This window comes from Sphaerodactylus townsendi, linkage group LG14 (genome assembly GCF_021028975.2).
Source record: "Sphaerodactylus townsendi isolate TG3544 linkage group LG14, MPM_Stown_v2.3, whole genome shotgun sequence".
Classification (NCBI taxonomy): Eukaryota; Metazoa; Chordata; class Lepidosauria; order Squamata; family Sphaerodactylidae; genus Sphaerodactylus; species Sphaerodactylus townsendi.
In genome coordinates this window covers 11,323,698-11,346,189 of record NC_059438.1, presented here as the reverse complement: position 1 = coordinate 11,346,189, position 22,492 = coordinate 11,323,698, and the positions used below count along the sequence as shown (strand labels likewise).

The following is a 22,492-nucleotide window of genomic DNA, read 5'->3' as shown; positions in this document are numbered from 1 at the left end:
CTCAGATTGCAAATGCCTTAGCAGACCAGGTGCTCAGGAGCAGCAGCAGCAGAAGGCCATTGCTTTCACATCCTGCATGTGAGCTCCCAAAGGCACCTGGTGGGCCACTGCGAGTAGCAGAGTGCTGGACTAGATGGACTCTGGTCTGATCCAGCAGGCTAGTTCTTATGTTCTTATGTTCTCTTACCTCACAAGATAGGTAGGGAGAGGAGTGAAGGACTTAGTAAGCCTCTTTGAGACTCCTTGTGATTGGAAAAAGCAGAGTATAAATCTTCCCTTGTCTCTTCAACTCCAGGGACTCCCAAGGTCTCACCTGGAGGCGAGCATCCCTGTTCCTCTCTTTGCGTCAAGACAGAGTTCTAAATTTCGTTTGGTGTGATGGAAAGTCACAAATGGCTCTTGATTCCTCTAATAATGTAGATAGAATCGGTCTTTTCCTCTTCCTTCCGAGGTCGACGACTTTCCTAAGGGTTAGATGAGGATGAGTTAGCAAATACCTTCTGTGCACAAAGGCAAAACATCAAATGTTCGCAGAAATGAATGATCGTATCAGCATTTTGATATTCCATTCCAGCCCTGGGCGGTGTTGTGTACGCATATTTGCCTTAACGGTGGCAACGTTAATTATGTGGCTTGTTTCAGAGTCGCCCTCTTTGTCGGAAATTGCAGACTCCACATCCATAATTGCTAGGAGGGCCTAATAAGTGTAATTTCCTTTTTTTGTTAGGCGAGCAGGTTGGTTGAGGGTGGGTGTTTTCCTCGTCTGTAGTTTAGTGATTTTCTCTGCTGGCTTTGAAGATGGAATCTTTTTCTTTTTTTTCTTTTTTGAAGTTTGTTTTATAGATTTCTGGTCGTGGTGGCACATTTCAGTGCAGCGGGGTTCTCGTTCCGTCATCTGGAAATTCATTCCTGCCTGCAATTGTTTATTTTGCAGGTAGCACTTGTTAATGGAGTGGGAGGTGGAAAGAGATTTTTTTAAAAAACCCTCTGCCTTTTGTGCTTTGCAAAGTTTACACAGTGCTTCTTACAGCCTGTAACTGGAGCAGGGGTCTCCAAAGTGGTGCCCACGACTGCCACGGTGCTTTCTGACCCTGTTCCTGGTGCCCACCAAGCGATTTAGAAGCGGGAAGGGCCAAATGGGACTTTTGATTGGCCATTGGCAATTTGTTTGGCTGTGCAAAAAAATTAAAAATTTTGCTAAGGCAGCAGCTTTTACCACAATGCAAGAATCTTCACCACGTGACTGAAGGAAAGCTGTGGCAGCCATTTTGTGGCTGGCTTTGCCTCCTGTGGTGTTTTGGCCGTGCATGGTGTCAGTATTCCAGAGGTCCCTGTGGGCCCCAAACGGTCAGGGACCCCTTTTCTAAAAGGACAGATTTTTCCACTTTTAGATGAGGTGAGCTTCTCCCTGTCTGAGCAGGAAAAGGATCTTGTATACCTGTTAGTGAAGTCATGTGCCTGCAACCCCCCTACTCCAGTGTAGTGTGGTGGTTAAGAGCAGGTGGATTCTAATCTGGAGAACCAAGTTTGATTCCCCACTCCTCCACCTCAGTGGCAGAGGCTTATCTGGTGAACCAGATGTGTTTCTGCATGCCTACATTCCTGCTGGGTGACCTTGGGCTAGTCACAGTTCTCTCTGAACTCTCTCAGCCCCACCTACCTCACAAGGTGTCTGTTGTGGGGAGAGGAAGGGAATGGAGCTTGTAAGCCACCTAGAGTCAACTTACAGGAGAGAAAAGTCAGATATAAATCCAAACTACTACTACTACTACTACTACTACTACTACTACTACTACTACTACTACTACTCTTCTTCTTCTTCTTCTTCTTCTTCTTCTTCTTCTTCTTCTTCTTCTTCTTCTTCTTCTTCTTCTTCCAATGATTTCTGTGTGTATGTATGTATAAAGTTCCGTCAAGATACAGCCAATTTGGGTGACCTCATAGGAGGTTTCAAGTCAACAAACTAACAGGAGTCGTTTGTCATTGCCTTCCATATAGTTGAAGAAGGAAAATGGGGGTGGTGCATTCACCTGTGTGACATCACTTCCAGTTATGGACCTGGAAGGGATGCTATGATGTTGTGTTACCTAGGAATTGCCCAGAACTCTGTGGTAGAGAGATTAGGGAAATTCCTAGGGCATCTCCAGCTCTGTGATGTCCCTCCTGGGTCCAAACCAAACAGTTTGCATAGCATAAACATACACAATTTTATACCGTTGATTTGTGGGGGGGGGGGGAGGTGGTGGTGGGGAAAATCAGATATACCATCAATGTCCAAAATAAGTAATAAAGAATGCATTTATTCAAAAGCAGGGCCAAATTGTTTTTATGTGCTTTCTTCTCCATTTTCTATTACACGCTCACACCTCTTCAGCTTTGAGTCTTGCAGGATATAATTGGCCTGTTCACCAATTAGTCCAAAAAGCCGCGTTTGATTAATCTGTCAGCCAATGCTTGCAGCTGTACTTTCAAAGCAGGCAGCTTGCTCTGAATCGCCGGCGCTGAAAGGTGGAATTGGCCACCTCTCCTCCCCGAGCTTGCAATAACTTTCCAATCTTTGATGTCATCAAAGCATCATAAAAGTTGAAAAAGGCTGAAAGCGACAATTTCAATTTTGCTTTTGGTCTCTCCGCCTGGCCTTAATGCTTGTGGAGATGCATGAAAGTTTGGGCAGGAATAGTCCTTCTTCCCACCGCAAAATCCCCTTTGCTGGTTACCTTCAAATAAATGCATTTCTACTGATGCTGTCGGCAGTCAGCTCTATTGAATTTCCTACTCTGCCCAGTGGTTGTGCCAACAGAATGCCCCTGTGACATAGTTCCACAATTTTATCAACACTGTTTATTGATACCGAAATATTTACACAGAGTAGGGCAAAACAAAAATTCAGCTAATTTAACACTCTTCCTTTCCCCTCTTGGTGAAAATTGGGGCGGGCCGAGGGGAGACTGTTTTTGCTAAACTGATTGAGAGTTCAGGCATTTCAGAAGTCACACATTGATTTCTATATTAGATTTTACGGTGCTGATGAACGGCGGGGGAAAGAACGTACAAATTTCAAGGTGGGCATCGGCCTCCACAGATGCTGCCAAAGCCATTGGGGAGACTAACAGGCTCCGACGGTTTCTAATTATCTGTTTTCTGTCTCAAAAATTAATCTTGGAGACTGGGAGCAACGCCGGGGCCACCTCGTTGCATTAATTGCCAAAGAAATAATGCTTTTGCCAATGAGTCCCAAATTAGCTGAATTAATGGCTAAGTGGTTGCTGTCTGGGAGATTTCAAGGACTTTTTCACCCCAAAGTTCTCCGAAGGCCGCTGGAGCACACCAATGTAGTAAAACTTCAAAGGGTGCCATCATTTCTTTCCTTCAATCTGTGTTCCATGTGCAGGGAAAGGAGAGGCTTTGAAACACTTCCAGATGTGGTGCTCACATTAGAGTTGAGGCATGGAAATGCCCCTGGTGATCTTGTTGGCCATCAATTTGATAAACAAGCCTGAGAAGGCTGTGCCCCTCCACCTTGGTACCAGCCTCAGGCATAAACTGATTTTCTTGTGGTGGTGGAAAGAGGCATCATGTCAAGGCCAAATTATAGTGGTCCTGTCGACAAACAGAGGTGGTTTGCTATTGTATGCCTCTGCATAGCAACCATGGACTTCCTTGGTGGTCTCCTACCCAAGCATGAATCAAGACTGACTCTGCTTAGCTGCTGAGATCTGAGGAGACCAGGCTAGCCTGGTCCAACCAGGGCAAGGCAAGGGATGCTCACAGGTGGTTTTCTATTGTATGCCTCTGCATAACAACCATGGTGGTCACTTACTCAAGCATGAATCAAGGCTGACTCTGCTTAGCTTCTGAGATCTGGGGAGACCAGGCTAGCCTGGTCCAACCAGGTCAAGGCAAGGGATGCACACAAGTGGTTTTCTGTTGTATGCCTCTGCATAACAACCATGAACTTCCTTGGTGGTCTCTTACTCAAGCATGAATCAAGGCTGACTGATTAGCTTCTGAGATCTGAGGAGACCAGGCTAGCCTGGTCCAACCAGGTCAGGGCAAGGGATGCTTACAGGTGGTTTTCTGTTGTATGCCTCTGCATAACAACCATGAACTTCCTCAGTGGTCTCTTACTCAAGCATGAATCAAGACTGACTCTCCTTAGCTTCTGAGTTCTGGGGAGACCAGGCTAACCTGGTCCAACCAGGTCAAGGCAAGGGATGCACACAGGTGGTTTTCTGTTGTATGCCTCTGCATAACAACCATGAACTTCCTTGGTGGTCTCTTACTCAAGCATGAATCAAGACTGACTCTGCTTAGCTTCTGAGATCTGGGGAGACCAGGCTAGCCTGGTCCAACCAGGTCAGGGCAAGGGATGCACACAGGTGGTTTTCTGTTGTATGCCTCTGCATAACAACCATGAACTTCCTTGGTGGTCTCTTACTCAAGCATGAATCAAGACTGACTCTCCTTAGCTTCTGAGATCTGGGGAGACCAGGCTAGCCTGGTCCAACCAGGTCAGGGCAAGGGATGCACACAGGTGGTTTTCTGTTGTATGCCTCTGCATAACAACCATGAACTTCCTTGGTGGTCTCTTACTCAAGCATGAATCAAGACTGACTCTCCTTAGCTTCTGAGATCTGGGGAGACCAGGCTAGCCTGGTCCAATCAGGTCAAGGCAAGGGATGCTCACAGGTGGTTTTCTATTGTATGCCTCTGCATAGCAACCGTTGACTTCCTTGGTAGTCTCCCATCCAAGTATTAATCAAGACCAGTTCTTCTTAGCTTTTGAGATCTGGCAAGATTAGGCTAGCCTAAGCCATCCAACTCTTCTTCAATATACAAAAACAGTTCAGACTTGGGTGTTTTTAACTGAGCATGTTTACTTCATGCAGAGCAACAATGAGACATGCATGCCAACTGTTCCTATTTGCCTGCCCTCCTTTTACAGTGCCTGGTAAATCTTTATCATTTCCTTTGGAATGGCTTTTTGAAATATTGTTCATGGGAATTGCCAGAGCTGCATTCAGGATTCAACTCACTTTCCAGAAGCTAAACATCCGAGTAACTGAATGTGAAATCCCTAAAACTGTGAAATGCGATAGACCGCTTCATCTAAAAGTGTTGATAAATGTAAAGAATTCTGAACTGTCTTTGGCGTAGAAGGAAAAAAAATGCATTTCCTTTTGGTGCTAATGGAAACCCATGCATATTTAAGCCAAAGAAACACATAGAAGATGACAAATTGGATAATGAGTAGGAATTTGAATACTTGCAGTGACTATCTTCCTAAAAATGAATGTTTCAGTGGAGTCTGACGCTGTCGTATTAACCAGTAAATGCATTTCTGGACCAGGATTCCAGGAAATTTATAGGTTGTGATTCTCGAGCAACCGCTTCCCGTCCCAGAAATTATTGATTGAAAGGGATATAGAAGAGCAATTGATGCAGTATTATCTCTCTCTCTGTCTTTGTTGCTGTTATAAGGTTGAATAGTCATCTCTTATAAGGCACCTGGGTGCACATACAATAGTTCCTTCAATCCCAGTCTTAAACTTTATACTCCGACAGCAATTCTGCGTTGAAAATTATCATGTCGCCAAAAGTAAGTCAGCAATGCTGATGAAGTCTGTACGATTTCTGGCTTCAAAATATGTCCCACTTGCAATGCTCGGGAGTATTTTGACTTGATCATCCTTTCTTTGAGAATTTCTTCTCTGGCTGCATGCTTCCCTGGAGTCTTTTTAACACTGCCTTCGGTTTAGCAGGTGGGGATTTTGCCCAACTTTGTCTGAGCTGTGATTAGCGTCTGAAAGGTGGGCGAAAAAAAAATAGATGACATTTTGTGGGCTAGTTGAAAATCCAAATCCAACATTCTGCAGCTGAGAACAACTGCTGGTGAAAGATGAGCTTTTTATGCAGGATTTCTTCCTGGGGAACTCATAAATACTAAGTTCATTGTGAACTGAGCCGAGGGGCACCCAACTATTGCTGTAGACTTCATTTGCATTCTGTGTTGCTCTGGTTAGACTTTTGTCAGGGTATTGGGGGGCAGAGCGTACTTCTTTTTGAAAAATATGACTGCTCCCTGAATCTCAAATAGAGATGGTGCAGTGTGCAAGTCACAGTTCTCTCGGAACTCTCTCAGCCCCACCAACCTTGCAAGGTGTCTGATGTGGGGAGGGGAAGGGAAGGAGATTGTAAGCCACTTTGAGACTCCTTATGGTTGAGGAAAGTGAAGTATAAATCCAGACTCTTCTTCATCATCTTCTTCAGTTACCAGGGCTACCAACTCCGGGTTGAAAAATTCCTGAAGATTTGGGAGGGGTTTGGGGAAGAAGAGAGAAGAAGTGTTTTGGATTTATCCTGTACAGGTTTTTTTTCTCCTGTAAGGAGACTCAAGGTGGCTTACAAGCTCTTTTCCCTTCCTCTCCCCACAACAGACACCTTGTGAGGTTGGTGGGACTGAGAGAGTTCAGAGAGAACTGTGACTAGCCCAAGGTCACCCAGCAGGAATGTAGGAGTGCGGAAACACATCTGGTTCACCTGATAAGCCTCTGTCACTCAGGTGGAGGAGTTGGGAGTCAAATCTGGTCCTCCAGCTTAGAATCCACCTGCTCTTAACCATTACACCATGCAGGGATGTAGCATACTGCTGTAGAATCCACCTTCCAAAACAGACATTTTCTACAATGGAATGGGTCTCTGTGAAGTAGAAACCAGTCGTAATTCCAGGAGGCCTTACCTCAAGGTCAGTTGGGAATCCTGGAAGTAGCTTGAGATGGCTTCTGTTTGTGCAGGTGTGGTACTTTCTGAGTCATGGAAGGCCATGGGGGATGCATATGGTTCCAGAGCCAATACTTAGGCCCCTTCTGCACACGCAGAATAATGCACTTTCAATCCTCTTTCAGTGCACTTTGAGGCTGTGTGGAATACCCAAATCCACTTGCCAACAATTGTGGAAGTGGATTGAAAGTGCATTATTCTGTATGTGCAGACGGGGCCTTTACTATTCTGATGCATCAGGAGAAACTACATCCCCTTTGATACCAGGAACTGGGGCAAAATGCTTATTGAAAAGCCAAACAAATGCGAAGATCCCCAAAGGACAACTGGATTCTTGACTGACACAAGAAGTTTTGTGTGGTACAGTTGCCCCGACGTCTATTCACCCGTGCTTATGAATACTTAACATGCCTTTTTGAGGGAGGAAAATAGAAACTGACAAGCAGAGCCCTTCAAAACATCGGCCTCGTTTATCCCGGCAAAAGAAGCGTTTGAATTTTCTTCCCAGCGCAGCCTTTCTGGGAATGGGCATCTTTTGCGCTCCGGAGGAACTGAGATCTTCCTGCCATATGAATATCACATACAAATGCACCGGTGCAACGAGCTATCATAGGAAACAACAAAGGGCTGCCTTGGTTATGATAACTCTCTGGTGTTTACTGGTTCCCTGCAATAATATATCTCTCGCTAGCCCAACGTACACGAGATAAAACATGCATAATAAAGAGCGGTTTCTATCGCAGAATGAGACACTTGTTTGGTCTCCCTCGCCTTTGTGTTTTACAGAGCTCGGGGGAGAAAAACAGAATCTTTAATAATGCCTTTAATCAGCAGCAATCCCTTCCTTACTGAAAGACTGAGGATTTCACCACGCGTGGCTTAAGAACGTATGAAGAGCCCCCGGGCATCTGCCTGGTCCGGTGATGTCGTGCCCATGGGGCAGAGGGGGTAGTCCCAGTGGTGGGATCCAAAATTTTTAGTAACAGGTTCCCATGGTGGTGGGATTGAAACTGTGGCATAGCACCAATGGGGCTGGGCGGGGCACAACGGGGGCGAGGCCGGGCATTCCGGGGGTGAGGCATTCCTGGGCGGGGCTGTGGCAAAGATGCAGCCTCTGCGCCGGTCCTTGGGCAGGAAACGGATGCACGCAGGCGCAGGCTGCCATGCACGCCGGTGCACCTCCTGCTAGACTGCTTCAAGTTCTGTGCGCTACTGCTGAGAGGAGGGGCATAATGAAGGCAAAAATCACGTGGCAAAATCACCAATTAGTAACCCCCTCTCGGCACACACAAATAATTAGTAACCTACTCTCGGGTACCTGTGAGAACCTGCTGGATCCCACCTCTGGGTACACCCCAGGTGGAGCTGCAGCAGAGGCGTGGCTGGGCCATGGAGGGGATGTTCCGGGGGCATTCCAGAGCGTTCCGGGGGCATTCCAGGGCAGGGCGGGGATGGGCGGCACTGCGGAAGGGGTGCAGGGCATGCACCAGCCCTGAGCACAGTTTCCCCTTGCTCTGCTTCTGGCCTGGTCCCAGGACTTTTGGTGGGACTGACTGCTGCTGACCCTTACCCACACACCTCCTCTGCCTATTTATACCCGGGATCCCAACTTCCCAGTGCCACTCCGGAAGGGCATGTGAGTCGTGCTCAGTGCTGGCTGTCCTGATAGCAGTGACAACAGTACTCCTTAGCCAGTATTTTCAGGGGAAGCAGGTTCAGGCAGATGACCTGCAGGTGAGGGAATGTTGGTGTGGGGTTGCCACGCATGTCTCCCGCCTTGCCCGGCATCGGCTGGCCAGAGCCGAGGTCACACCTGGGCCTGCTGTCATCTGCCTTATGTTGATGGGCCTTTCTGCTCTAATCGCTGAGTTTTGCAACCTAGTGAAGCAGGCCTCCTCGCTCCAACCCCCCTTCCGTGGCCTGGAGCAAAGACCATTGCATGTCCTTGAGATACCTAGAACACATAACAAAGCTTTTCTCACCTCTGGGGTGCTGTGTGGTTTCCAGGCTGTCTGGCCGTGTTCTAGCAGCATTCTCTCCTGACGTTTCGCCTGCATCTGTGGCTGGCATCTTCAGAGGATCTGATAGCAGGAATGGAAAGCAAGTGGAGTGTATATATACGGTGAGCCTTCGACAATACATTTTCTCACCTCGTTATTCTGTTTTTTCTACTAATCCGTGGGAAGACTGGGCGGAGGGAGGGGGGGAGACCAAGTGGGAAAATGTGTGGAATAAACGTGTCTGTGGAAACCACAATCCTCAGATCTGGCTTTCCGTAGTAATGGTCACTGTGACAGCACAATAAAGGCTATTGAGTTCATCTGGAATCTGAATTGTTGACTGTTGTACCACAATCTTACAGGGGTGAATTGTAGGGCATGAGGGAAGCCCTAATGTTGGGGAAATGTGGGCCCTGACCACTGTTATTCCACAATCCCCCCAAAAAAAACCTGGAACCAGCCCTGGAAAGCCCTGTGGGATTAGATCTCTGGCCTGTCTAAACTAGCACTCTGTTTCATTTGATGGCCAGCCAGGTATCCTGGAGGTCCCCGTCCAAAGTACAGAGACCAAGGGCTTCCCCTGATGGAGAAGAGAAAAATTTGGATTTATACCCCACTTTCCTAATCTCTAAGGAGTCTCAAATCATTTTATAAAATCCATCCCTTCCTCTCCCCACAACAGACAAGTAAGTGGGGCTGAGAGCGTTCAGAGAACACTGTAACTGGTCCAAGGTCCCCAGCAGGCTTTATGTGTAGGGAAACAAACCCAGTTTACCAGATATGAGTCTGCTGGTCATGTGGAGGAGTGGATAATCAAACCCGATTCTCCAGATTAGAATCTTCAGCCGGTTCGCACCACTTCGGCAGAACCGGTTGTTAAAATGGTGCTTGTAAACAGCCCATTTGTTAAATTATTTGAATCCCACCACTGACTACACCTCGCTATCTTTCTAGATGGGTTTGCTTCTGCTTCGCAAGACTGTAACTTGAAACTGCCTTTGATTTCTAGAACTGTTTGTTGGGTGGATGCCAGATCTGCTTTTCAACTTTTTCATCCACCGGAGTGGTGGAGGCTTATCTGGTGAACCAGATGTGTTTCTGCACACCTACATTCCTGCTGGGTGACCTTGGGCTAGTCACAGTTCTTTGGACCTCTCTCAGCCCCACCTACCTCACAAGCTGACTGTTGTGGGGAGAGGAAGGGAAAGGAGCTTGCATCTCCTTTCGGGAGAGAAATGTGGGGTATAAACTCCTCCTCCTCCTCCTCCTCCTCCTCCTCCTCCTTCTCCTCCTCCTCCTCCAACTCTTTGTTGCGCTCATGAATCTAGTGTCACAACACGGAGCTGGCAAATCCAGTCCAGAGAAAGCCCCCAAAGCATCAAATGTGGTTTCGTTTCTGAAACTAAAGAAATCTGGAGGCCATTAGTAATCTCCAAGCCTACTGCTGGGACTCTTTAGAACTGTGGTTTAATTAGTGCCTGAATCACCGAGAGCCAAACACTCCAGCTTTCCTGAGCATCCCTTTCAGACGCTCAAAAATATTTCAGAATTCAAACAGGTCGAATGAAAGCAAAGAGAACCTAGAAACCTCTTCCAGCTTCATGCATCTTTGCAGCTTTTCGCTGAGGAGATTTGAAAAATAAAAACAACACAAAAGCCACATTTGCCGCCTCGATCTTCCCTGCTATGTTTCCAGGAGATATGGGAAGGACCACAGGGGGTCTAGGATGCTGTGCCTCATTTGTTTATTCAGTTAATCTATTCCTATTCTGTATGCCTGATATTTATGAGTTATTTATAGGTTTCCAGTGAACCCCACTGGGAGAGAATTAGGTCAGAATTCTAATTCCTTTGTTAAGATGGATCACTTATTATCTCAATCCATGGTGATGCATTTCACTTGTGGGGGTGTTGGGCTGGGCAAGGTTGGAGCATAATATTTATGTTTCGAAAACGCTGTTGGATCCCTTGTATTATTGCCATGACCCTTAACCCTGTATCTGTTTATTTTATATCGTCACCCTGGTGTCTTTACAACCCTCGTCTAAATTGCAGTCTTGCAGTCGAAGATGCAGAGAGCTTTGCCGTGAAAGAGCAGCCCCTGATCAGCAGGGCCCGCCATTGCTGCCCAAGATGGGTACTGCAAATGAGGCCCTGCCATGCCTCCCCTTTGTAGGGTGGAAGGCAGGTGGTGACCACACCCACTGTGGGCATCAGCATCATTACGCCAGCAGGAGGGGTGGCCGGAAACCTGTATGAGGCTTCTACCTGGCTCTTGGCCCCACCCTGGAGCAGAGTGGTAGTGTATTTACCAGCCAAACGTATGTTTGAGGGCCATGATCAAATGTGAGCCTGGACCAGTAATTGTTTCTTTGCTCCACCCAGTTTGAGAAGCTGCCCAAGAAATGCCCTGTTTCTGCTAACTTTGTTGCTTTAACAAGACCCCAAAGCAGCAGGAAGGTTGGGTGCTGTGTGGTTTCCGGGCTGTATGGCCGTGTTCTAGCAGCATTCTGCTAGACACACGGCCATACATGGAAGGCACTGAAATCCGGCTTTGTGAAGCCTTCACCGACAATACGTTGAACGCAGGAAGATTTGCTTTGGGACTGGTGATCTGAAGCTGGATCTTAACAGATCCAGGGGATCAGCTTTAAGATTCCCCAACTTTTTACTGAATTCCTGAAAATTATGTGACTCATTATCATAACCAATGAATGCTGTTGTATCTAAGCAAGTTTACTCTGCACTGTCGAAGGCTTTCACAGCCGGATTCAACTGGTTGTTGTGGGTTTTCCGGGCTGGTAGATCTTGTTCCTAACGTTTCGCCTGCATCTGTGGCTGGCATCTTCAGAGGTGTATCACAGAGAGAAGATGCCAGCCACAGATGCGGGCAAAACGTTAGGAACAAGATCTACCAGGCCACGGCCACATAGCCCGGAAAAATCACAATAACCGGTTACTCTGCACTGTTTAGCATGACTTCAGTTCATTTCAAAAACCCTTTGGCACAATCTTTGCATTTGTGGCTGCATTTTAGGAGAGGTTGTAAAGGGTCATTTGCAGTAAATAGACATCTGACAACCTCTGCAAATGAAGGTTGCATGGAAACAAGGGGAGGGGGGAATGGGAAATCAGTTTGGCGAGGGATGCTTCAAACCATGGGAAAACCCCACAGCAAAGCAAACAGCCACAGGGTAAGTAGTGGATGCATAAATGGGCTTTGTGTTAGCAGTTTGCCTGTCCTATTTGTGTGGTGACCCTGGTTGGCTGGCTCTGTAAGAACTTTAAGGCTGACCTTTGAAACTACCTGAATAAAAGGTAGTTTCATGGTGTCTGGCTCTCTGCTCCATGAAAAGGAGCTGAGTTCTCGACACAATTTCCCTAATCTGTTTATGCCAAAAGTATTACATATTTACAAATGTATTGAACATCATGAACATATGATTTTGGTGGTGTTTTCTTGGTCCAGTTGCATCATACAGGTTTGGTTGAAAACAGATGAGCTGAATTTCCAAATATGTCTCAACAGGAGACAGCAGTGGCGTAGGAGGTTAAGAGCTCGTGTATCTAATCTGGAGGAACCGGGTTTGATTCCCAGCTCTGCTGCCTGAGCTGTGGAGGCTTATCTGGGGAATTCAGATTAGCCTGTACACTCCCACACACGCCAGCTGGGTGACCTTGGGATAGTCACAGCTTCTCAGAGCTCTCTCAGCCCCACCTACCTCACAGGGTGTTTGTTGTGAGGGGGGGAAGGGCAAGGAGATTGTAAGCCCCTTTGAGTCTCCTACAGGAGAGAAAGGGGGGATATAAATCCAAACTCCTCCTCCTCCTCCTCCTCCTCCTCCTCCTCTTCTTCTTCTTCTTCTTCTTCTTCTTCTTCTTCTTCTTCTTCTTCTTCTTCATCAACAAGGGGGTCTTTTTAAAAACTATAACAGACTGCATTCGTAGTGGTAACGTGTATGAAAGTCTGCTAATCTTCTGATTTGCCTCTGAGATATCTTTCTCTCCCAAATCAACCACACTTGTTGACTCACCAAGTCCATGGGAGAAGAGTCTATTTTAGCAACTTATTCCCAGGTGCAAATCCAATTAACTTCCCAGTGTTGCAACGTAAGAACAGACCGAATCTTTGCAAGGGCCCCTGGTGTAACAACTTTTTCTACGGGGAGGAAATTGCTTCATTTGTGAATAGAAGGTGATATAGACCCTGCAGAATCTGCGAATGGCATGTCAGTAGGGGTTTGATGAGTGTGGGTAATTTCCAACAAATGTCTGGTAGTCAAGAATTTGATGTCTTGTCACTATGCAACATACCGCATGAGGTAGACTATCTTCCACTTTGTAAGCAAACACAGTTCCTACGTGCATGAACGCTTCTGTGGAAAAAAAAACCCTCCAATATCGGTTCTGAAAGATATGTGTGCGCACACCCACACCCACACACTCACATGAAAGGTGGTAGTTAGTTTTGTAGGCTTAGAGTAGGTGTTTCGATTTTTGTAGCCTTTAGTAGTTAGATGCCTTTAGATGATTTATTGTGGGTCCCATAGGCCCGTGGTGGCGAACCTTTGGCACTCCAGATGTTATGGACTACAATTCCCATCAGCCTTTGCCAGCATGGCCAATTGACAGGGGCTGATGGGAATTGTAGTCCATAACATCTGGAGTGCCAAAGGTTCGCCACCACTGCCATAGGCCATAGTGTTGTTTTTTGCTTGAGCTAGTAGGTGAGTTAGTGGGGATAGGTTGGGAGGGGTGGTTGTCTATGGCAGTGATGGCGAACCTTTTTGAGACCGAGTGCCCAAATTGCAACCCAAAACCCACTTATTTATCGCAAAGTGCCAACATGGCAATTTAACCTGAATACTGAGGTTTTAGTTTAGAAAAAATGGTTGGCTCTGAGGCGTGCATTACTCGGGAGTAAGCTTGGTGGTAGTCAGTGGCTTTGCTTTGAAGCATCCATGCAACTCTTCGAACGGGTGAATCACGACCCTAGGAGGGTTTACTCAGAAGCAAGCCACATTGCCAGCAACTGAGCTTACTCCCATATAAAGGATTGTGCTTTAGTTTTTCGTGTGAAAATCAGTGGGGTTTAACAGCTCTTAACAGGGTTACCTATACTGCTTCCCCAAAACTAGGTCTTAGGTTTAATGCTAATAATCGAGCCCAGCGGCCCAGGCCAACCTAGATGTGTGTGCGAGGGTGGGGGGGGGGGGCGATTTCCCCCTGTTTGTGCTTGCCCACAGAGAGGGCTCTGAGTGCCACCTCTGGCACCCGTGCCATAGGTTCGCCATCACTGGTCTATGGTGTCATATTATGATGTTATATTATTATGTTTAAGATGCCATAATCTGTCATTGTGCTATTGTTATGAAATTTTATTATGCTATTATGTCATGATTACTGATGTTCTTGATTTTTGATATTTGGGATTTATGTTTATTGATGCTGCTGTTTTGTTGTTTTGATATTTGTTGGTTTTATATTAGTTGTTTGATATTTGCTGTTGATTAGTGTTTTTGATGTAATTTCGCTGTCCTGAGCCCTACAGGGGAGGGCAGGGTATAAATTGAATAAATGAAATGAAATGAAATGAAATGAAAGGGAGAGAGAGAGAGAGAGAGAGAGAGAGAGAGAGAGAGAGAGAGAGAACACATGTGGGTCAAGATTTCACTAAAGTCAATCTTGTTAACCTACATCCAATTATGAAAATGGAGGAGGGGAGGGAGTGAGGGGCGGCATGCAAGGGAGGGGAGGGGAGAGGGCCCGGCATCTGGACCTGCCCCACCCACCCTAGCAGAGGGAGGGGGAGGGAAGGGAGGTGTGGCATGCAAGGGAAGGGGAAGGAGTGAGGGTGGCATGCAAGGGAGGGAAGGGGAGGGGGACCGGCATCTGGGCATTGCCCACTCACCCTAGTGGAGGGAGGGGTGGCATGCAAGGGAGGGGAGGGAGGGGCCCCGGCATTTGGACCTGGCCCACCCACCCTAGTGGAGGGAGGGGGAGGGGAGGGAGGGGTGGCATGCAAGAGAGGGGAGGGAGTGAGGGGTGGCATGCAAGGGAGGGGAGGGAATTTGTACTTCACCCTTCTCTCCAGCAGGTAGCCAAAGCATCTTACATTGTTCTCTTTTCTTCCATTTTATCCTCACAGCAACCCTACGAGATAGACTAGCGTAATGCATTCAGGAATGTTGTTTTGCAAACTGAGTCCTAATCAATGTCCTGTTGGGATCTCAGGAAAGCACTCCAGTTAGGCCAGAACGCGTTGTAGAGCAGAGTGGTTTTTTTGGTTTTGTGTTTTGTGCACGGGTTTGCAAAATTTCTTTTGTTCCTTTCTGCTCATATTCCATTCTCCCGTCCCGATGTTCAACTCGTGGGCTAACTTGCCATTTATTTTTTGTGCTTCCCTATGTTCCCCTTAAGGGTAATTATGCTTGAAGGAGGGCGGAGGAGGAGGAAGAGGGGGGAGTGAGAGACTTATTCTAAGCAAATATTCACTTCATTAGTATCAAATTGTGTCTCTCTTTTCTCTTCCCTCATTGCATCCTCCAGCAAATTTGGCAATTCAGTTGCGAAGTGCCCAATGGGGATCTCAGCGTGAACACTCTGAGTTAGTTTTGCTTCTATCGCTCGAGCCCCAGTCGCAACCATCCTGCCTTTGGCGGAGAGCTCAGCCACCTCAAAAGCTAACCTTGCCCCGAGCTTATTATGCCAAAACTGCTGATGTCAGCTCTTTGGGGGTGTCTCCCCCCCCCTTCTTCCATGTTTGAAGTCTTAAAACAGTCTGGCTCTTTTCTCTTCTCCTCCCCTCTTGCAGCTGCAAGTGGAAATCATTGATCCCAGCGGCAAAAGCATAGAAGGCCCGGTTCCACTGGACATCATTATTATCGACCAGAATGACAACAGGCCCATCTTTCGGGAAGGGCCGTACATCGGACATGTCATGGAAGGGTCTCCTACAGGTAAACCGGCTTCAGAAATATGCCCGCCATTTGCTGGTTTGCAAGTTTGTGCCTATTGTTACAGTTTGGAGAGCTGTTGTTCTAAGGTTGGTTGGTTGTTGTGATAAACATGGTGTTCTTGCATTAGTGATCCTCAACCTGTTTGTGGTGATCCTCCAGTGACTGGTGGAGTGGTAGTGACTAGGTTAAGAAGACCTACAGAGCTTCCTGCTTTTTGGAAAGTTCTGCTGCTAGCTTAATGGTTTAAAGTGCCTTCAAGTTGTAACCATTGTATGTCAGCCTTGCAGGGTTTTCAAAATAAGAGACAAACAGAGGTGGTTTGTCTTTGCCTGTTTCGGTGTAGCAACCCTAAGAACATAAGAACATAAGAACTAGCCTGCTGGATCAGACCAGAGTCCATCTGGTCCAGCACTCTGCTACTCACAGTGGCCCACCAGGTGCCTTTGGGAGCTCACATGCAGGAGGTGAAAGCAATGGCCTTCTGCTGCTGCTGCTCCTGAGCACCTGGTCTGCTAAGGAATTTGCAATCTGAGATCAAGGAGGATCAAGATTGGTAGCCATAGATCGACTTCTCCTCCATAAATCTGTCCAAGCCCTTTTAAAGCTATCCAGGTTAGTGGCCATCACCACCTCCTGTGGCAGCATATTCCAAACGCCAATCACATGTTGCGTGAAGAAGTGTTTCCTTTTATTAGTCCTAATTCTTCCCCCCAGCATTTTCAATGTATGCCCCCTGGTTCTAGTATTGTGAGAAAGAGAGAAAAACTTCTCTCTGTCAACATTTTCTACCCCATGCATAATTTTATAGACTTCAATCATATCCCCCCCCCAGACGTCTCCTCTCCAAACTAAAGAGTCCCAAACGCTGCAGTCTCTCCTCATAAGGAAGATACTCCAATCCTTCAACCATCCTCGTTGCCCTTCTCTGCACTTTTTCTATCTCTTCTATATCCTTTGGAGATGTGGCTACCAGAACTGAACACAGTACTCCAGCAGCGGCCGCACTCATCAAGCTTTATATAAGGGCATGACAATCCTTGCAGTTTTATTATCAACTCCTTTCCTAATTATCCCCAGCATAGAGTTTGCCTTTTTCACAGCTGCCATGCATTGAGTTGACATTCCCATGGAACTATCAACTAAGATGCCCAAATCCCTTTCCTGGTTTGTGACTGATAGCACTGACCCCTGTAGTGTGTATGTGAAGTTTGGATTTTTTGCCCATATGTGCATCACTTTACATTTGGACTTCTTGGTGGTCTTCCCTGGACAACCCTGGACTTCTTGGTGGTCTTCCATCCAAGTGACAGAAGGAAACTCTGCATATCAGATACTGCATGCAAGTCTGCTCTCTTTCAATTAGTCTAATGGGAAGGAAACCAGCAGAGGAAGAATGTAAATGAACAAAAATGAGATCTCATTCAGCAGGGGGGACTTGGAAGATGTCAGCCCTTGGTCCCAAAGTGGGTGTCGAGGAGCCAACCCTGAACTTCCCCTTCCTTTCCCCTCTCTGATCCAGGTGGCAGCTGTAGCCATCTTTGTTCAAAATGTGTCTGGAGGATTATGAGGTCCTTTCTTCCCCACATCTTAGCGCACACCATTCCATTTTGTTTTGCAGTCGCCGCTGGTACGTAGGAAGAGGAGAGGGGAAAAAAATAGGGACGCTTAAGCTTTCAAGTGACGAAAATTGCATTCAATTTGCTGAGCACGGCGGGATCTCTTCTAGTCTATGACCTGGGTTGCTAACAACCTCAGGGAAACTACAGGGGGGTTCACTTATGAGCTTTCTGTTGCCGGCAGATAAAATAGACGCTTTTTAAAAAAAGAGTCACAAACACCCAATATGCTTCCAGCAGAAGGACACATTCACAGATGATGTTGTTCTCTACTGCTAAGTACCGCCACAAGTTTGTCCTTGAATATCATCCAGAGTGTTCCCATGCGTCACCACAGCCAGCGGTGATCTCTTCTTGGCCCTTGCATTCGTTGCACGAGTTCAGAAGACGCTCTTCCACTCTTGCTTTTCTACTCAAGCAGAAAACATGCCATTCACAGCTCATGTGGGTAGAGGGGGAGATGCATGATTCAGCCTGGCTCTACCTGCTGATTCCCCACAGCCTGTGAATGCAGCTGTTGTGTATTTTTGCAAATGTTTTCACTGCAGCCGGATTTTGTCTCTTCAATGATATGCCCCTTTTCCTTCGACACAGGGAATATGACTCTCCCCTCTCATCTTGCCCTCACAACCACTCTGAAAGATAAAATAGTCTGACACAGCTTTGGACCCCCTGGACCAAACTTCACAAAACCTGGGTGATATCAATAAGACATTCTCCTGATGATACCTGCCAGGTTTGGTGAAGTTTGGTTCAGGGTGTCCAAAGTTATGGACCCTCAAAGGTGTAGCCCCCATCTTCTATCAGCTCCCATTGGAAACAATGGAGGATGGGGTCACCCCCTTTAGGAGTCCATGACTTTGGACCCCATGAACCAAACCTTACCAAACCTGGGTAATATCATCAGGAGATTCCCCCAAACAATCCCTGAAAGTTTGGTGCTGCTAGCGGCTAGCCTAAACAATGCGCCCCCTGCAGGCCAAAAACCAAAAAATGTTTTAAAAACCCACAAATGGGTGGGTGGAGCTTCGGACATGAATGGGGGGGGGTTGAACCCAAGAACCCCCCCCCCTTACCTACGTCCTTGGCTGACAGGCCCAATTTAAGCTAATTCTCTTCATGGCTATGTGGAGACCTGAACCCAGGTCTTCTAGGTCTTTTTCCCAGCACGGTGTATAGCCAGAATGGTGAAAACCAGCATGATGTGGTGGTTATGAGCAGCAGGCTCAAATCTGGAGGACCAGGTTTGTTTTTGCTGCCTGACAGAAGTGACGAATAGCCCTCCCACTTGTTAAACCCTCAATACTACAACAACAACCTGATTTTGAGTAGTAAAAAGGTTGGCCATAGCCTTTTATTTAACATATTGATTCAGGGTAAACAGAGTAAGGCGCAGCACTGGGGTCTGATCTGTGTGCTGGGCAGCCGTCCCTCAGCAAATAATTTTTCTCCAGCCTGCCTGCTGAGGAAAAATGACACACATTGGAGCAGCTGTGAGAGATTCCAGGTGGGCGGTGGCCATTGACTGAAGACTCGTTTGCTGCCAGGGCGCAAGGCATAGAAGCCCACATCTGGGAACGCAACCCAATGGCTTGCTCCACCCCAAACCTGTTAAGGAGGTTCCAACAAAGCGGGTATCTCCCCCGCTGACCCACACCTATAGATCAGTCCCCCATGCATAACCCACCAACAGCTATGACAATTTAACATGCATTAACAAACACCAAAAATGAGGGAGAGGAGGATGGGAAATGCATCTGGCTCGACTGAAGTGGGGGAGATTGAGGCCGGGCCTGGCCTTATATATGCTGCCTGGCCTGCCTCCCCAGTGATGTCAGGGCAACCTGACATCACCAACAGTGTCTGAGTGCCTGCCGGGTGTGCCTGGGGCAGTGTCTCACGAGGCCAGGGAAGGCAGCAGCCACAGACCAGGGTTGTCCCTTCCCCAGCAGCAATGGCGGCCATGGTAAGTCTTGGTTGCTTCTTTCTCCACTCTTCCACATGAAACCTCCTGGGTGATCTTGGGCTAGTCACAGTTCTCTCAGAACTCTCTCAATCACACCTATCTCACAAGGTGTCTATTGTGGAAAAAGCAACTGGCCCAGGGTCATTCAACAAACTTCTATCCCAGAGTGGAGTTTCCAAAATAAGCTGTGCTATAGAGAGTGTCTTAACCTACTGCATCTGTGTATGGTCCTCCAGTTGCACAGTGGCAGATAGGAAGGCGCTCCAAAGGGTGATCACTACTGCACAGAGGATTATCAGATGCCTTCTCCCCTCCTTGGAAGAACTCTATAATTTCCGAAGCCTAAAGAAAGCCCAAAATATTCTGAGAGATCCGTCTCATCCAACACACTCTCTTTTTGAACTGTTACCATCCGGCAGACGATACGGGTCTATCAAAACTAGGACAAAGAGGCTTAGAGACAGCTTCTACTCTAGAGCTGTGGTGATGCTGAACTCCGGGGCTTCGTGTTGATGTGTTTGGGGCTGTGTAGGGATGGGTGGAGGAAGGGGAAAGTGAGGATGGGGTATGAGTCTGAAATTGTGTGCATCGAGGAATGCTACTGTAAATTTTCATCGTCCGTGCACAATGACAATAAATGCTTATGCCTTATACGTTAGGTAGATGCAGGAAATTATGACGGAGATTTTGAGCTTCTTTTAAATTGATAATTAAAATTTTGACCATTCTGTGCTCTTGAAGCTGTATGAGCCCATGTCTTCTGCCCCTCCCCACAAGAGGAAAGAACTCTTGAATGGTAATGGGATGATATATCACCTGTTACATCCTTGGGTCTCCAGTACTAAAACTCCGGCCATTAGAACTTCTTTCCCAGGCACAGAACAATCAAAACAACCATGTTTGGGGATCTATTTATATTACAACGGCAGGTTTGTTAATTAGAGGGGGGAAAAAACATGTTCCTTAATTAAAGAACAAATGAATTCTTAAGGAAGCGTGAGGATTCCCCTCTGGGTGCTAAAGATTGGGGGCTTGAACAAGCTCGCAACATTCTGCCGCGCTTTGAGGAGAGAGAACTCATTTCATGCAGGATCACACAGGAGAAGGTTTATTGTCTCTGTTTAAACATCTATTTGTGCACCCTCTGAGGGACAAGGTAGGCTCAAAAGATGCGGAGAACAGACAGGCGGATAAAACGTGTCTATGCCATGAGCAAATTGAAATCGAGGACCAGGAAATTGAACTGGGACGGGACGGGTGCCTGCAGATGGCAGAACGGAGAAGTGGACAGATAAGTCATGCCTCAGTGCAGTGCAGAGTCTTTCACCAAGTGGGGTTGGCTGGTCCCCTCTGGCCACCAGGAATGTGAGCCTGGTAGATGAGATGGGTGAGGCAGAGAAAGTTCTGAGAAAATTGAGACTAGCCCAAGGTCGCCCAGCCAGCTGGGTGACCTTGGGTTAGTCACAGTTCTTCTGAGCTCTCTCAGCCCCACCTACCTCACAGGGTGTTTGTTGTGAGGGGGGAAGGGCAAGGAGTTTGTAAGCCACTGTGAGTCTCCTTACAGGAGAGAAAGGGGGATATAAATCCACATCTTCTTCCTCTTCTTCTTGTCTATCACAGGGTCCCTCCTTGGAGATCTTCAGGGGGCTCCTCAAGCCCTCTTTGTTTGCCAGGGCTCTTGTGGGGGTTTGAAGGGCAACCATCTTGTAAAATGGAGAGGGAGAGTTGGGGTTTGCCATTTTGTTTTTGGTTCTAACTGGAAATGTTTTAACTATTTCTGTATGCTTCCTTGAACCACGAAAAGCAGAACTGACTGGCTGATTGATCAATAAGTGATTGATTGTGACTGATTAATTGATCAATAATTTCTGGAATTACAACAGTTCTTCCAGGGAGGAATAACTACATAGAGCTGCTCCGCTGTAGGCAATGGCTACTCTGGAAGGTGGGCTGGATGGTATTAAACCCCGCTAGTTTCTCTCCCTTCCCCAAATTCCCACCCACCCCTAGGCTCTAAATCCCCCGGAATTTCCTAATCCATAGTTGGCAACCCCAGGGCTATACAGTGCTAGTTTCTGGTTTCCTTTTGTTTCGGCTGCTGTTTCAGCTGCTTTTGATGACGGTCAGTTTGAACTGATCTCTAATGGCATACAATGTAATGACATTTTGGCAAAGGGAGGCACCAATTAGAATTCAAATTAGAATTTTGGCAAAAGGAAGCACCAATTAGAATTCAGATCAGAGCTAGCAGCGTTTTCATGAGAATCTCTCCCAAAGCCTTCTCGTTGCTTGGGCAGGTGGATTTTCCTATCCGGCCTGACCCTATTTCATTCCTGACTCTTTACATCTGCACAGGGGGCCGTAAATCCCCCCACACTCTGCTTTCAGTCAGGTGCAGTAAATTTCATCCCTGTGACATTAGCAGCTCAGACGCCCAGTCTTACTGCTTTCCTCTCACTCAACTGGACGTAAATCCTACCATTGGGCAACCTGCACCTTCCAACGATAAAGAGCCATTTCCCATAAGAGCAATGCTGAGATGCCCCCACCCCCGCCCCAATGCTAAACGTTCAGCAGAGGAAGAGATATAAATTGTCAGCACGGATGACACAAGTCTGCTTTCCAAAGGAGCTGCCAGTATCATTCAGCAGAGAGATTTGCTCCACCTTTGTCACCCAAGGAAAAAAAGAAACAAGAAAAGAAGGGGAAAGGGTGATCCAGCAGCCTTGCAGATTTTCTGTTCCTTTTTACGGGGAAGATAAACTTCTAAGATTTTTGTAGCTTGGCAGCCTGTTATTTCAAAAGAAATCTTTGGTTTGTAATGACCATGAGTTGAAAGCATCCAAATCTTGGCATGTGATGGCCAAGAGGAATCATTGTCCACGTGAAGGAAAAGAGATTCCACCTAAACATCAGGGAAAACTTCCTGACAGTAAGGGCTGTTCGACAGTGGAATGCACTACCTGGGAATGTGCATTGCCAGTAATAGGATGAAGTCACTTCCATTGTGCACCGGAAATGATGTCATCACATAGCCGGTGATACCAGCCTATTGAAAAGAATGCTTGCTCAACTGATTCTATAACTCTAATACTATTGGGGGGGGGGGGGGGGGGGAGATCTCATTTTCATTCTCAGTAATGTATGTATATATGAGAAAGAGAGATGGAC

The 22,492-nt window shown here is 47.0% G+C and overlaps 1 protein-coding gene across 1 annotated transcript in view; it reads left to right on the top strand.

Annotated features, from left to right (window-relative positions):
* CDH13 (cadherin 13) overlaps window positions 1-22,492 on the top strand; it is a 714,654-nt gene that overhangs the window by 398,997 nt on the left and 293,165 nt on the right. The window contains exon 6 of the mRNA XM_048515605.1: window positions 15,595-15,739. Within this exon, the coding sequence (XP_048371562.1) occupies window positions 15,595-15,739 (145 nt within the window). The remainder of the gene's footprint in view (window positions 1-15,594; window positions 15,740-22,492) is intronic.